The following is a 17,500-nucleotide window of genomic DNA, read 5'->3' on the forward strand; positions in this document are numbered from 1 at the left end:
GGTGTAAAAGTGGTAGTGGACAGTGCGGGTGTAAAAGTGGTAGTGGACAGTGCGGGTGTAAAAGTGGTAGTGGACAGTGCGGGTGTAAAAGTGGTAGTGGACAGTGCGGGTGTAAAAGTGGTAGTGGACAGTGCGGGTGTAAAAGTGGTAGTGGACAGTGCGGGTGTAAAAGTGGTAGTGGACAGTGCGGGTGTAAAAGTGGTAGTGGACAGTGCGGGTGTAAAAGTGGTAGTGGACAGTGCGGGTGTAAAAGTGGTAGTGGACAGTGCGGGTGTAAAAGTGGTAGTGGACAGTGCGGGTGTAAAAGTGGTAGTGGACAGTGCGGGTGTAAAAGTGGTAGTGGACAGTGCGGGTGTAAAAGTGGTAGTGGGCAGTGTGGGTGTAAAAGTGGTAGTGGGCAGTGCGGGTGTAAAAGTGGTAGTGGGCAGTGCGGGTGTAAAAGTGGTAGTGGGCAGTGCGGGTGTAAAAGTGGTAGTGGGCAGTGCGGGTGTAAAAGTGGTAGTGGGCAGTGCGGGTGTAAAAGTGGTAGTGGGCAGTGCGGGTGTAAAAGTGGTAGTGGGCAGTGCGGGTGTAAAAGTGGTAGTGGGCAGTGTGGGTGTAAAAGTGGTAGTGGGCAGTGCGGGTGTAAAAGTGGTAGTGGGCAGTGCGGGTGTAAAAGTGGTAGTGGACAGTGTGGGTGTAAAAGTGGTAGTGGACAGTGCGGGTGTAAAAGTGGTAGTGGACAGTGTGGGTGTAAAAGTGGTAGTGGACAGTGTGGGTGTAAAAGTGGTAGTGGACAGTGTGGGTGTAAAAGTGGTAGTGGACAGTGCGGGTGTAAAAGACAAAGCCACTGACACAAGTGTAATTTGAAAGTGGACATTAATGAGCTGGCAGGTGTAAGACATCTCCACACCAGTGAAGACACGGTGGAGAAGACAAAGTTTCTCGAGGTGAAAAGAAAACATAGCAGTTTATCCAGCAGCATGTAAGACACTCATGACGGGACAGAAAATATACAAGTTTTGTCTTTGGATCATGATGGGCCAGCACAGTGGACAGTGGTTAGTGCTTCACAATAACAAGGTCATGGGTTCCATCCTGGGCTCTGGATCTTTCTGTGTGGAGTTTGCATGTGACTGCATGGGTTCCCTCCCGCTTCCTCCCACCTCCATGCACCTGGGGATAGGCCCCTCCCACCTCCAAAGACATGCACCTGGGGATAGGCCCCTCCCACCTCCAAAGACATGCACCTGGGGATAGGCCCCTCCCACCTCCAACCTGGGGATAGGTTGATTAGGGACCATTTAGTCTTGCCAGAGTGTGAATGTTGTCTGTGTTGGCCCTGTGATGACTTGTCCAGGGTGTACCCCGCCTTCTAGGCCAGTGGTCCCCAACCTTTCTGTAGCTGTGTCAACACTTGATCATTTGTCCCACGGCCCGGCGGGGGGGATTTTTATTTGTTTTTGTCATGAAAAAGGGAGGTTGTTTTGGGTTGGTGCACAATTGTAAGTGGATCTTGTGTTTTATGTTGATTTAATATAAAAATAATTTAATTTTTTTATTATTTTTTTATTTTATTTATTTTTTTCCAAATCGAGCCGCAGCCCGGTGGTTGGGGACCACTGTTCTAGCCCATGTGCAGCTGGGATAGGCTCCAGCATTCCCTACCACCCTGTCAGGGACAAGCAGTAGAAAAAGGATGGATAGAAAAAGGATGGATTGTTGAATCATGACGACTGTCCCAGGTCGACACTTCATTCTCCCATGATGCCTCAGTCCATAGTGCATAGGGACTTGACCCTCACTTCATGACTAGAAAGGCCTATGTGAGTCCTCCAGTCCCCCCAAATGAGCATGACTGGGCTAGAAAGGCCAATGTAAGTCCTCCAGGTGACTGGACTAGAAAGGCCAATGTAAGTCCTCCAAGTGACTGGACTAGAAAGTACTGTGTAAGTCCTCCAGGTGACTGGACTAGAAAGTACTGTGTAAGTCCTCCAAGTGACTGGAATAGAAAGGCCAATGTAAGTCCTCCAGGTGACTGGACTAGAAAGGCCAATGTAAGTCCTCCAAGTGACTTGGACTAGAAAGTACTGTGTAAGTCCTCCAGGTGACTGGACTAGAAAGGCCAATGTAAGTCCTCCAAGTGACTGGACTAGAAATGCCAATGTAAGTCCTCCACGTGACTGGACTAGAAAGTACTGTGTAAGTCCTCCACGTGACTGGACTAGAAAGTACTGTGTAAGTCCTCCAGGTGACTGGACTAGAAATGCCAATGTAAGTCCTCCAGGTGACTGGACTAGAAAGTACTGTGTAAGTCCTCCAGGTGACTGGACTAGAAAGTACTGTGTAAGTCCTCCAGGTGACTGGACTAGAAAGGCCAATGTAAGTCCTCCAGGTGACTGGACTAGAAAGTACTGTGTAAGTCCTCCAGGTGACTGGACTAGAAAGGCCAATGTAAGTCCTCCAGGTGACTGGACTAGAAAGGCCAATGTAAGTCCTCCAGGTGACTGGACTAGAAAGGCCAATGTAAGTCCTCCAGGTGACTGGACTAGAAAGGCCAATGTAAGTCCTCCAAGTGACTGGACTAGAAAGGCCAATGTAAGTCCTCCAGGTGACTGGACTAGAAAGTACTGTGTAAGTCCTCCAAGTGACTGGACTAGAAAGGCCAATGTAAGTCCTCCAGGTGACTGGACTAGAAAGTACTGTGTAAGTCCTCCAGGTGACTGGACTAGAAATGCCAATGTAAGTCCTCCAGGTGACTGGACTAGAAAGTACTGTGTAAGTCCTCCAGGTGACTGGACTAGAAAGTACTGTGTAAGTCCTCCAGGTGACTGGACTAGAAAGGCCAATGTAAGTCCTCCAGGTGACTGGACTAGAAAGTACTGTGTAAGTCCTCCAGGTGACTGGACTAGAAAGGCCAATGTAAGTCCTCCAGGTGACTGGACTAGAAAGTACTGTGTAAGTCCTCCAGGTGACTGGACTAGAAAGTACTGTGTAAGTCCTCCAGGTGACTGGACTAGAAAGGCCAATGTAAGTCCTCCAGGTGACTGGACTAGAAAGTACTGTGTAAGTCCTCCAGGTGACTGGACTAGAAATGCCAATGTAAGTCCTCCAGGTGACTGGACTAGAAAGTACTGTGTAAGTCCTCCAGGTGATTGGACTAGAAAGTACTGTGTAAGTCCTCCAGGTGACTGGACTAGAAAGGCCAATGTAAGTCCTCCAGGTGACTGGACTAGAAAGTACTGTGTAAGTCCTCCAGGTGACTGGACTAGAAATGCCAATGTAAGTCCTCCAGGTGACTGGACTAGAAAGTACTGTGTAAGTCCTCCAGGTGATTGGACTAGAAAGTACTGTGTAAGTCCTCCAGGTGACTGGACTAGAAAGGCCAATGTAAGTCCTCCAGGTGACTGGACTAGAAAGTACTGTGTAAGTCCTCCAGGTGACTGGACTAGAAAGGCCAATGTAAGTCCTCCAAGTCCCCTGATTGGCCCATGTTGACGTCGGTCTCCAGCAAGCTCATGATGACCGCCATGGCCGCCTCGTCGCTGCTGAAGGCGCTCAGACCGGGTCCCAGCATGCTGTCCAAGTCCTGCTGGGAGGACTGACCTGGGGACATAAAGAGCAGCGGCTAGACAAAGTGTTGTTGTTGTTGTTGTTCTTGTTGTTGTTGTTGTTGACAAGCAGCCTCCTGCTCAACATCTCCACAAGTCCTTGCTGCAGAAATCCTTGTCCTCAGTCTTGGACTTGTTATGTCCTTCTTCTGTCCTGCGGCTGAGTCAATCCAAACTCCAAAAGTTCCACCCAAAAAGTTTGCAGCACAAGTTTGGGAGATGTGGTCAGGAGGAGGGAGGGCCTGCTTTTACTTTTCAACTCATCAATAACAAACATTGTTGAGATTTAAGATCAAAACTGGAACAGGACCAAATCATTTATGGAACTGACATTTGTTTGCATTTAAATGCTGTGAAGTGAAGTATTGGACATGAAATATGCTGACAAGTCGTCCATCAGACGGTCGCGGCCTGAGCAAAGATCCTGGAGGCTGCCCAACATGTCCGAACTGGACCTTTTCAGCCAAGAACATCTACAAATTGGCTAAGAAACGCTGGGAAAAAAAGCAGTGCAGAAAAACTGAATGCAGGAAAAATTGAGTGAAAAAATAATTCAGTGCAAAAATCTTCTTTGTATGAAATTCAGGGTAAAAACATTCAGTGTAAAAAGTAAATAACACAAAATTATTTAATGCAAAAAAAATTCAAGGCAAAAAAATAGTATGAAATTCAGTGTAAAACATTTCAGTATCAAAATCAAAATAAGACGCTGCAGAAAACTATTGAGTAGAAACAATTCAGTGCTGAAAAATGTAATGTGCTGCTACATTTTGATCCATCCATTTTCTACCCCTTATTCCCCTTCACGATCCAATCAAATTCTTGTTTCCCTCTCAAGTTGGCTGCTGGAAGGTTTTAGTCACAAATGTTTCAACTCCACTTTGACGTTGTCAATTCAAACTAATTAACAACAACATCAAACTAATTAACAACAACATCAAAACTAATTAACAACAACATCAAAACTAATTAACAACAACATCAAACTAATTAACAACAACATCAAACTAATTAACAACAACATCAAACTAATTAACAACAACATCAAAACTAATTAACAACAACATCAAAACTAATTAACAACAACATCAAACTAATTAACAACAACATCAAACTAATTAACAACAACATCAAACTAATTAACAGCAACATCAAAACTAATTAACAACAACATCAAACTAATTAACAACAACATCAAACTAATTAACAACAACATCAAACTAATTAACAGCAACATCAAAACTAATTAACAACAACATCAAACTAATTAACAACAACATCAAACTAATTAACAACATCAAACTAATTAACAACAACATCAAACTAATTAACAGCAACATCAAAACTAATTAACAACAACATCAAACTAATTAACAACAACATCAAACTAATTAACAACATCAAACTAATTAACAACAACATCAAACTAATTAACAACAACATCAAACTAATTAACAACAACATCAAAACTAATTAACAACAACATCAAACTAATTAACAACAACATCAAACTAATTAACAACAACATCAAACTAATTAACAACAACATCAAACTAATTAACAACAACATCAAACTAATTAACAACAACATCAAAACTAATTAACAACAACATCAAACTAATTAACAACAACATCAAACTAATTAACAACATCAAACTAATTAACAACATCATCAAACTAATTAACAACAACATCAAACTAATTAACAACAACATCAAAACTAATTAACAACAACATCAAAACGAATTAACAACAACATCAAACAAATTAACAACATCAAACTAATTAACAACAACATCAAACTAATTAACAACAACATCAAACTAATTAACAACAACATCAAACTAATTAACAACAACATCAAAACTAATTAACAACAACATCAAACTAATTAACAACAACATCAAACTAATTAACAACAACATCAAACTAATTAACAACAATATCAAACTAATTGACAACAACATCAAACTAATTAACAACAACATCAAACTAATTAATAACAACATCAAAACAAATTAACAACAACATCAAAACTAATTAACAACAACATCAAACTAATTAACAACAACATGAAACTAATTAACAACAACATCAAAACTAATTAACAACAACATCAAACTAAATGCAGTGAATTCCTGCACAGCAACAATTAGTCCTGATAAACTGTCTTTGACTGTGGAAATAATGGAAGATTGTCATCTCACAAGCTGGGCTTTATTATTGGGTCTAAATGAACATTTTTACAGTTTGTCCATTTAAGTGACAACATACCTGCACTTCTGCTCATTATTATTGGGTCTAAATGAACATTTTTACAGTTTGTCCATTTAAGTGACAACATACCTGCACTTCTGCTCATTATTATTGGGTCTAAATGAACATTTTTACAGTTTGTCCATTTAAGTGACAACATACCTGCACTTCTGCTCATTATTATTGGGTCTAAATGAACATTTTTACAGTTTGTCCATTTAAGTGACAACATACCTGCACTTCTGCTCATTATTATTGGGTCTAAATGAACATTTTTACAGTTTGTCCATTTAAGTGACAACATACCTGCACTTCTGCTCATTATTATTGGGTCTAAATGAACATTTTTACAGTTTGTCCATTTAAGTGACAACATACCTGCACTTCTGCTCATTATTATTGGGTCTAAATGAACATTTTTACAGTTTGTCCATTTAAGTGACAACATACCTGCACTTCTGCTCATTATTATTGGGTCTAAATGAACATTTTTACAGTTTGTCCATTTAAGTGACAACATACCTGCACTTCTGCTCATTATTATTGGGTCTAAATGAACATTTTTACAGTTTGTCCATTTAAGTGACAACATACCTGCACTTCTGCTCATTATTATTGGGTCTAAATGAACATTTTTACAGTTTGTCCATTTAAGTGACAACATACCTGCACTTCTGCTCATTATTATTGGGTCTAAATGAACATTTTTACAGTTTGTCCATTTAAGTGACAACATACCTGCACTTCTGCTCATTATTATTGGGTCTAAATGAACATTTTTACAGTTTGTCCATTTAAGTGACAACATACCTGCACTTCTGCTCATTATTATTGGGTCTAAATGAACATTTTTACAGTTTGTCCATTTAAGTGACAACATACCTGCACTTCTGCTCATTATTATTGGGTCTAAATGAACATTTTTACAGTTTGTCCATTTAAGTGACAACATACCTGCACTTCTGCTCATTATTATTGGGTCTAAATGAACATTTTGGCAGTTTGTCCATTTAAGTGACAACATACCTGCACTTCTGCTCATTATTATTGGGTCTAAATGAACATTTTTACAGTTTGTCCATTTAAGTGACAACATACCTGCACTTCTGCTCATTATTATTGGGTCTAAATGAACATTTTGGCAGTTTGTCCATTTAAGTGACAACATACCTGCACTTCTGCTCATTATTATTGGGTCTAAATGAACATTTTTACAGTTTGTCCATTTAAGTGACAACATACCTGCACTTCTGCTCATTATTATTGGGTCTAAATGAACATTTTGGCAGTTTGTCCATTTAAGTGACAACATACCTGCACTTCTGCTCATTATTATTGGGTCTAAATGAACATTTTTACAGTTTGTCCATTTAAGTGACAACATACCTGCACTTCTGCTCATTATTATTGGGTCTAAATGAACATTTTGGCAGTTTGTCCATTTAAGTGACAACATACCTGCACTTCTGCTCATTATTATTGGGTCTAAATGAACATTTTTACAGTTTGTCCATTTAAGTGACAACATACCTGCACTTCTGCTCATTATTATTGGGTCTAAATGAACATTTTTACAGTTTGTCCATTTAAGTGACAACATACCTGCACTTCTGCTCATTATTATTGGGTCTAAATGAACATTTTGGCAGTTTGTCCATTTAAGTGACAACATACCTGCACTTCTGCTCATTATTATTGGGTCTAAATGAACATTTTTACAGTTTGTCCATTTAAGTGACAACATACCTGCACTTCTGCTCATTATTATTGGGTCTAAATGAACATTTTGGCAGTTTGTCCATTTAAGTGACAACATACCTGCACTTCTGCTCATTATTATTGGGTCTAAATGAACATTTTTACAGTTTGTCCATTTAAGTGACAACATACCTGCACTTCTGCTCATTATTATTGGGTCTAAATGAACATTTTGGCAGTTTGTCCATTTAAGTGACAACATACCTGCACTTCTGCTCATTATTATTGGGTCTAAATGAACATTTTTACAGTTTGTCCATTTAAGTGACAACATACCTGCACTTCTGCTCATTATTATTGGGTCTAAATGAACATTTTTACAGTTTGTCCATTTAAGTGACAACATACCTGCACTTCTGCTCATTATTATTGGGTCTAAATGAACATTTTGGCAGTTTGTCCATTTAAGTGACAACATACCTGCACTTCTGCTCATTATTATTGGGTCTAAATGAACATTTTGGCAGTTTGTCCATTTAAGTGACAACATACCTGCACTTCTGCTCATTATTATTGGGTCTAAATGAACATTTTTACAGTTTGTCCATTTAAGTGACAACATACCTGCACTTCTGCTCATTATTATTGGGTCTAAATGAACATTTTTACAGTTTGTCCATTTAAGTGACAACATACCTGCACTTCTGCTCATTATTATTGGGTCTAAATGAACATTTTTACAGTTTGTCCATTTAAGTGACAACATACCTGCACTTCTGCTCATTATTATTGGGTCTAAATGAACATTTTTACAGTTTGTCCATTTAAGTGACAACATACCTGCACTTCTGCTCATTATTATTGGGTCTAAATGAACATTTTGGCAGTTTGTCCATTTAAGTGACAACATACCTGCACTTCTGCTCATTATTATTGGGTCTAAATGAACATTTTGGCAGTTTGTCCATTTAAGTGACAACATACCTGCACTTCTGCTCATTATTATTGGGTCTAAATGAACATTTTTACAGTTTGTCCATTTAAGTGACAACATACCTGCACTTCTGCTCATTATTATTGGGTCTAAATGAACATTTTTACAGTTTGTCCATTTAAGTGACAACATACCTGCACTTCTGCTCATTATTATTGGGTCTAAATGAACATTTTTACAGTTTGTCCATTTAAGTGACAACATACCTGCACTTCTGCTCATTATTATTGGGTCTAAATGAACATTTTTACAGTTTGTCCATTTAAGTGACAACATACCTGCACTTCTGCTCATTATTATTGGGTCTAAATGAACATTTTGGCAGTTTGTCCATTTAAGTGACAACATACCTGCACTTCTGCTCATTATTATTGGGTCTAAATGAACATTTTTACAGTTTGTCCATTTAAGTGACAACATACCTGCACTTCTGCTCATTATTATTGGGTCTAAATGAACATTTTTACAGTTTGTCCATTTAAGTGACAACATACCTGCACTTCTGCTCATTATTATTGGGTCTAAATGAACATTTTGGCAGTTTGTCCATTTAAGTGACAACATACCTGCACTTCTGCTCATTATTATTGGGTCTAAATGAACATTTTGGCAGTTTGTCCATTTAAGTGACAACATACCTGCACTTCTGCTCATTATTATTGGGTCTAAATGAACATTTTTACAGTTTGTCCATTTAAGTGACAACATACCTGCACTTCTGCTCATTATTATTGGGTCTAAATGAACATTTTTACAGTTTGTCCATTTAAGTGACAACATACCTGCACTTCTGCTCATTATTATTGGGTCTAAATGAACATTTTGGCAGTTTGTCCATTTAAGTGACAACATACCTGCACTTCTGCTCATTATTATTGGGTCTAAATGAACATTTTTACAGTTTGTCCATTTAAGTGACAACATACCTGCACTTCTGCTCATTATTATTGGGTCTAAATGAACATTTTTACAGTTTGTCCATTTAAGTGACAACATACCTGCACTTCTGCTCATTATTATTGGGTCTAAATGAACATTTTGGCAGTTTGTCCATTTAAGTGACAACATACCTGCACTTCTGCTCATTATTATTGGGTCTAAATGAACATTTTTACAGTTTGTCCATTTAAGTGACAACATACCTGCACTTCTGCTCATTATTATTGGGTCTAAATGAACATTTTTACAGTTTGTCCATTTAAGTGACAACATACCTGCACTTCTGCTCATTATTATTGGGTCTAAATGAACATTTTTACAGTTTGTCCATTTAAGTGACAACATACCTGCACTTCTGCTCATTATTATTGGGTCTAAATGAACATTTTTACAGTTTGTCCATTTAAGTGACAACATACCTGCACTTCTGCTCATTATTATTGGGTCTAAATGAACATTTTTACAGTTTGTCCATTTAAGTGACAACATACCTGCACTTCTGCTCATTATTATTGGGTCTAAATGAACATTTTTACAGTTTGTCCATTTAAGTGACAACATACCTGCACTTCTGCTCATTATTATTGGGTCTAAATGAACATTTTGGCAGTTTGTCCATTTAAGTGACAACATACCTGCACTTCTGCTCATTATTATTGGGTCTAAATGAACATTTTGGCAGTTTGTCCATTTAAGTGACAACATACCTGCACTTCTGCTCATTATTATTGGGTCTAAATGAACATTTTGGCAGTTTGTCCATTTAAGTGACAACATACCTGCACTTCTGCTCATTATTATTGGGTCTAAATGAACATTTTTACAGTTTGTCCATTTAAGTGACAACATACCTGCACTTCTGCTCATTATTATTGGGTCTAAATGAACATTTTTACAGTTTGTCCATTTAAGTGACAACATACCTGCACTTCTGCTCATTATTATTGGGTCTAAATGAACATTTTTACAGTTTGTCCATTTAAGTGACAACATACCTGCACTTCTGCTCATTATTATTGGGTCTACATGAACATTTTTACAGTTTGTCCATTTAAGTGACAACATACCTGCACTTCTGCTCATTATTATTGGGTCTAAATGAACATTTTGGCAGTTTGTCCATTTAAGTGACAACATACCTGCACTTCTGCTCATTATTATTGGGTCTAAATGAACATTTTGGCAGTTTGTCCATTTAAGTGACAACATACCTGCACTTCTGCTCATTATTATTGGGTCTAAATTAACATTTTTACAGTTTGTCCATTTAAGTGACAACATACCTGCACTTCTGCTCATTATTATTGGGTCTAAATGAACATTTTTACAGTTTGTCCATTTAAGTGACAACATACCTGCACTTCTGCTCATTATTATTGGGTCTAAATGAACATTTTTACAGTTTGTCCATTTAAGTGACAACATACCTGCACTTCTGCTCATTATTATTGGGTCTAAATGAACATTTTGGCAGTTTGTCCATTTAAGTGACAACATACCTGCACTTCTGCTCATTATTATTGGGTCTAAATGAACATTTTTACAGTTTGTCCATTTAAGTGACAACATACCTGCACTTCTGCTCATTATTATTGGGTCTAAATGAACATTTTGGCAGTTTGTCCATTTAAGTGACAACATACCTGCACTTCTGCTCATTATTATTGGGTCTAAATGAACATTTTTACAGTTTGTCCATTTAAGTGACAACATACCTGCACTTCTGCTCATTATTATTGGGTCTAAATGAACATTTTTACAGTTTATCCATTTAAGTGACAACATACCTGCACTTCTGCTCATTATTATTGGGTCTAAATGAACATTTTTACAGTTTGTCCATTTAAGTGACAACATACCTGCACTTCTGCTCATTATTATTGGGTCTAAATGAACATTTTTACAGTTTGTCCATTTAAGTGACAACATACCTGCACTTCTGCTCATTATTATTGGGTCTAAATGAACATTTTGGCAGTTTGTCCATTTAAGTGACAACATACCTGCACTTCTGCTCATTATTATTGGGTCTAAATGAACATTTTGGCAGTTTGTCCATTTAAGTGACAACATACCTGCACTTCTGCTCATTATTATTGGGTCTAAATGAACATTTTTACAGTTTGTCCATTTAAGTGACAACATACCTGCACTTCTGCTCATTATTATTGGGTCTAAATGAACATTTTTACAGTTTGTCCATTTAAGTGACAACATACCTGCACTTCTGCTCATTATTATTGGGTCTAAATGAACATTTTGGCAGTTTGTCCATTTAAGTGACAACATACCTGCACTTCTGCTCATTATTATTGGGTCTAAATGAACATTTTTACAGTTAGTCCATTTAAGTGACAACATACCTGCACTTCTGCTCATTATTATTGGGTCTAAATGAACATTTTGGCAGTTTGTCCATTTAAGTGACAACATACCTGCACTTCTGCTCATTATTATTGGGTCTAAATGAACATTTTTACAGTTAGTCCATTTAAGTGACAACATACCTGCACTTCTGCTCATTATTATTGGGTCTAAATGAACATTTTGGCAGTTTGTCCATTTAAGTGACAACATACCTGCACTTCTGCTCATTATTATTGGGTCTAAATGAACATTTTTACAATTTTTCCATTTAAGTGACAACATACCTGCACTTCTGCTCATTATTATTGGGTCTAAATGAACATTTTGGCAGTTTGTCCATTTAAGTGACAACATACCTGCACTTCTGCTCATTATTATTGGGTCTAAATGAACATTTTTACAGTTTGTCCATTTAAGTGACAACATACCTGCACTTCTGCTCATTATTATTGGGTCTAAATGAACATTTTTACAGTTTGTCCATTTAAGTGACAACATACCTGCACTTCCGGCTAACAAGGTGTTGTGTGCTACTTTACTGGCAAGTGCTTTCTGACATCTTTCACTGCAAAGTGCATGGAAATGAATCTGCATCTTTAAGTTCCAACTGCCAGCTATTATGCTTACAAATACAATTCTAGATAAAAACAAATAGTGTATGCAACTCAGTGCAAAAAATGTGTATAAAAGTCAGTGTAAAAAAATGGAATGCTGTGAAAAATACAGTGTAAAATAATTTGCTGCAGAAAAAAAATGTATAGAAAATGTAGTAGAGAAAGATTTAATGCAAAAAAATTCAGTGTAAAAAAAATCTGCGTATGAAATTCAGTGTAGAAAAATGAAGTGTGAAAAAAATTCGGAGCCGAATAATGTAATGCAGAAAAATTCAGTGTTAAACAATTCAGTGTAAAATAATTTGGTGCAGAATAATTGTCAAAAAATTGAATGCAGAAAAAATGTACAAAGATGAGTCTTAAGTTTTTTTGCACTAAATTGTTTTGCACCAAATTTATAAACAAACAAAAAAAAGAATATTTTAACAAAATGAAGTGTTAAACACATTTGGCTAACAAATAAATGTCATGATATTTTAAAATGAAATAATTCAGTTCAAAAGTCCATTTACAAAAATTCAGAGTGAATAATATGACTTTCATAACGTTCATACACTTTTGGTAAAGAGCGTCAGAAGCAACCAATCAGGTTGAAGTTTGCAGGTTACAATATATTATTTATTTCACCAAATTGCAGGTTACAATATATTATTTATTTCACCAAATTGCAGGTTACAATATATTATTTATTTCACCAAATTGCAGGTTACAATATATTATTTATTTCACCAAATTGCAGGTTACAATATATTATTTATTTCACCAAATTGCAGGTTACAATATATTATTTATTTCACCAAATTGCAGGTTACAATATATTATTTACTTCACCAAATTGCAGGTTACAATATATTATTTACTTCACCAAATTGCAGGTTACAATATATTATTTACTTCACCAAATTGCAGGTTACAATATATTATTTACTTCACCAAATTGCAGGTTACAATATATTATTTACTTCACCAAATTGCAGGTTACAATATATTATTTACTTCACCAAATTGCAGGTTACAATATATTATTTACTTCACCAAATTGCAGGTTACAATATATTATTTACTTCACTAAATTGCAGGTTACAATATATTATTTATTTCACCAAATTGCAGGTTACAATATATTATTTATTTCACCAAATTGCAGGTTACAATATATTATTTATTTCACCAAATTGCAGGTTACAATATATTATTTATTTCACCAAATTGCAGGTTACAATATATTATTTACTTCACCAAATTGCAGGTTACAATATATTATTTACTTCACCAAATTGCAGGTTACAATATATTATTTACTTCACCAAATTGCAGGTTACAATATATTATTTACTTCACCAAATTGCAGGTTACAATATATTATTTACTTCACCAAATTGCAGGTTACAATATATTATTTATTTCACCAAATTGCAGGTTACAATATATTATTTATTTCACCAAATTGCAGGTTACAATATATTATTTACTTCACCAAATTGCAGGTTACAATATATTATTTACTTCACTAAATTGCAGGTTACAATATATTATTTATTTCACCAAATTGCAGGTTACAATATATTATTTATTTCACCAAATTGCAGGTTACAATATATTATTTATTTCACCAAATTGCAGGTTACAATATATTATTTATTTCACCAAATTGCAGGTTACAATATATTATTTACTTCACCAAATTGCAGGTTACAATATATTATTTACTTCACCAAATTGCAGGTTACAATATATTATTTACTTCACCAAATTGCAGGTTACAATATATTATTTACTTCACCAAATTGCAGGTTACAATATATTATTTACTTCACCAAATTGCAGGTTACAATATATTATTTATTTCACCAAATTGCAGGTTACAATATATTATTTACTTCACCAAATTGCAGGTTACAATATATTATTTACTTCACCAAATTGCAGGTTACAATATATTATTTACTTCACCAAATTGCAGGTTACAATATATTATTTACTTCACTAAATTGCAGGTTACAATATATTATTTATTTCACCAAATTGCAGGTTACAATATATTATTTATTTCACCAAATTGCAGGTTACAATATATTATTTACTTCACTAAATTGCAGGTTACAATATATTATTTATTTCACCAAATTGCAGGTTACAATATATTATTTATTTCACCAAATTGCAGGTTACAATATATTATTTACTTCACCAAATTGCAGGTTACAATATATTATTTACTTCACCAAATTGCAGGTTACAATATATTATTTACTTCACCAAATTGCAGGTTACAATATATTATTTACTTCACCAAATTGCAGGTTACAATATATTATTTACTTCACCAAATTGCAGGTTACAATATATTATTTACTTCACCAAATTGCAGGTTACAATATATTATTTACTTCACTAAATTGCAGGTTACAATATATTATTTATTTCACCAAATTGCAGGTTACAATATATTATTTATTTCACCAAATTGCAGGTTACAATATATTATTTACTTCACCAAATTGCAGGTTACAATATATTATTTACTTCACCAAATTGCAGGTTACAATATATTATTTATTTCACCAAATTGCAGGTTACAATATATTATTTATTTCACCAAATTGCAGGTTACAATATATTATTTATTTCACCAAATTGCAGGTTACAATATATTATTTATTTCACCAAATTGCAGGTTACAATATATTATTTATTTCACCAAATTGCAGGTTACAATATATTATTTACTTCACCAAATTGCAGGTTACAATATATTATTTATTTCACCAAATTGCAGGTTACAATATATTATTTATTTCACCAAATTGCAGGTTACAATATATTATTTATTTCACCAAATTGCAGGTTACAATATATTATTTACTTCACCAAATTGCAGGTTACAATATATTATTTACTTCACCAAATTGCAGGTTACAATATATTATTTATTTCACCAAATTGCAGGTTACAATATATTATTTATTTCACCAAATTGCAGGTTACAATATATTATTTACTTCACCAAATTGCAGGTTACAATATATTATTTATTTCACCAAATTGCAGGTTACAATATATTATTTACTTCACTAAATTGCAGGTTACAATTTATTATTTACTTCGCCAAATTGCAGGTTACAATATATTATTTACTTCACCAAATTGCAGGTTACAATATATTATTTACTTCACCAAATTGCAGGTTACAATATATTATTTATTTCACCAAATTGCAGGTTACAATATATTATTTACTTCACTAAATTGCAGGTTACAATTTATTATTTACTTCGCCAAATTGCAGGTTACAATATATTATTTATTTCACCAAATTGCAGGTTACAATATATTATTTATTTCACCAAATTGCAGGTTACAATATATTATTTATTTCACCAAATTGCAGGTTACAATATATTATTTATTTCACCAAATTGCAGGTTACAATATATTATTTATTTCACCAAATTGCAGGTTACAATATATTATTTATTTCACCAAATTGCAGGTTACAATATATTATTTATTTCACCAAATTGCAGGTTACAATATATTATTTATTTCACCAAATTGCAGGTTACAATATATTATTTATTTCACCAAATTGCAGGTTACAATATATTATTTATTTCACCAAATTGCAGGTTACAATATATTATTTATTTCACCAAATTGCAGGTTACAATATATTATTTATTTCACCAAATTGCAGGTTACAATATATTATTTATTTCACCAAATTGCAGGTTACAATATATTATTTACTTCACCAAATTGCAGGTTACAATATATTATTTATTTCACCAAATTGCAGGTTACAATATATTATTTATTTCACCAAATTGCAGGTTACAATATATTATTTATTTCACCAAATTGCAGGTTACAATATATTATTTATTTCACCAAATTGCAGGTTACAATATATTATTTATTTCACCAAATTGCAGGTTACAATATATTATTTACTTCACCAAATTGCAGGTTACAATATATTATTTATTTCACCAAATTGCAGGTTACAATATATTATTTATTTCACCAAATTGCAGGTTACAATATATTATTTACTTCACCAAATTGCAGGTTACAATATATTATTTACTTCACCAAATTGCAGGTTACAATATATTATTTATTTCACCAAATTGCAGGTTACAATATATTATTTACTTCACTAAATTGCAGGTTACAATTTATTATTTACTTCGCCAAATTGCAGGTTACAATATATTATTTATTTCACCAAATTGCAGGTTACAATATATTATTTATTTCACCAAATTGCAGGTTACAATATATTATTTATTTCACCAAATTGCAGGTTACAATATATTATTTATTTCACCAAATTGCAGGTTACAATATATTATTTATTTCACCAAATTGCAGGTTACAATATATTATTTACTTCACCAAATTGCAGGTTACAATATATTATTTATTTCACCAAATTGCAGGTTACAATATATTATTTATTTCACCAAATTGCAGGTTACAATATATTATTTATTTCACCAAATTGCAGGTTACAATATATTATTTATTTCACCAAATTGCAGGTTACAATATATTATTTATTTCACCAAATTGCAGGTTACAATATATTATTTATTTCACCAAATTGCAGGTTACAATATATTATTTATTTCACCAAATTGCAGGTTACAATATATTATTTATTTCACCAAATTGCAGGTTACAATATATTATTTACTTCACCAAATTGCAGGTTACAATATATTATTTACTTCACCAAATTGCAGGTTACAATATATTATTTACTTCACCAAATTGCAGGTTACAATATATTATTTATTTCACCAAATTGCAGGTTACAATATATTATTTATTTCACCAAATTGCAGGTTACAATATATTATTTATTTCACCAAATTGCAGGTTACAATATATTATTTATTTCACCAAATTGCAGGTTACAATATATTATTTACTTCACCAAATTGCAGGTTACAATATATTATTTACTTCACCAAATTGCAGGTTACAATATATTATTTATTTCACCAAATTGCAGGTTACAATATATTATTTAT

At 34.2% G+C, this 17,500-nt stretch overlaps 2 protein-coding genes and 1 long non-coding RNA gene across 3 annotated transcripts in view; all 3 read right to left on the reverse strand.

The window, feature by feature from the left end:
• Positions 1-1,789, reverse strand: part of LOC133561312 (histidine-rich glycoprotein-like) — a 2,203-nt gene extending 414 nt beyond the window's left edge. The window contains exons 1-2 of the mRNA XM_061914676.1: positions 1,785-1,789; positions 1-829 (exon numbers count right to left, since the gene is read on the reverse strand). The exon at positions 1-829 is cut by the window's left edge and continues 225 nt beyond it. Of these exons, the coding sequence (XP_061770660.1) occupies positions 1-829; positions 1,785-1,789 (834 nt within the window). The remainder of the gene's footprint in view (positions 830-1,784) is intronic.
• LOC133561313 (basic helix-loop-helix ARNT-like protein 1) overlaps positions 931-17,500 on the reverse strand; it is a 55,836-nt gene continuing 39,266 nt past the window's right edge. Inside the window, exon 9 of the mRNA XM_061914678.1 lies at positions 931-3,585. Coding sequence (XP_061770662.1) covers positions 3,428-3,585 — 158 coding nt within the window. The 3' untranslated portion in view covers positions 931-3,427. The remainder of the gene's footprint in view (positions 3,586-17,500) is intronic.
• On the reverse strand, positions 4,143-5,967 carry LOC133561264 (uncharacterized). Its single transcript, XR_009808622.1, has 2 exons — positions 4,620-5,967; positions 4,143-4,533 (listed from the first exon to the last, which is right to left on the reverse strand). It is a non-coding gene; the product is annotated as an uncharacterized LOC133561264 (long non-coding RNA).

This window comes from Nerophis ophidion, linkage group LG10, assembly GCF_033978795.1.
Source record: "Nerophis ophidion isolate RoL-2023_Sa linkage group LG10, RoL_Noph_v1.0, whole genome shotgun sequence".
In the NCBI taxonomy this organism is placed as follows: domain Eukaryota; kingdom Metazoa; phylum Chordata; class Actinopteri; order Syngnathiformes; family Syngnathidae; genus Nerophis; species Nerophis ophidion.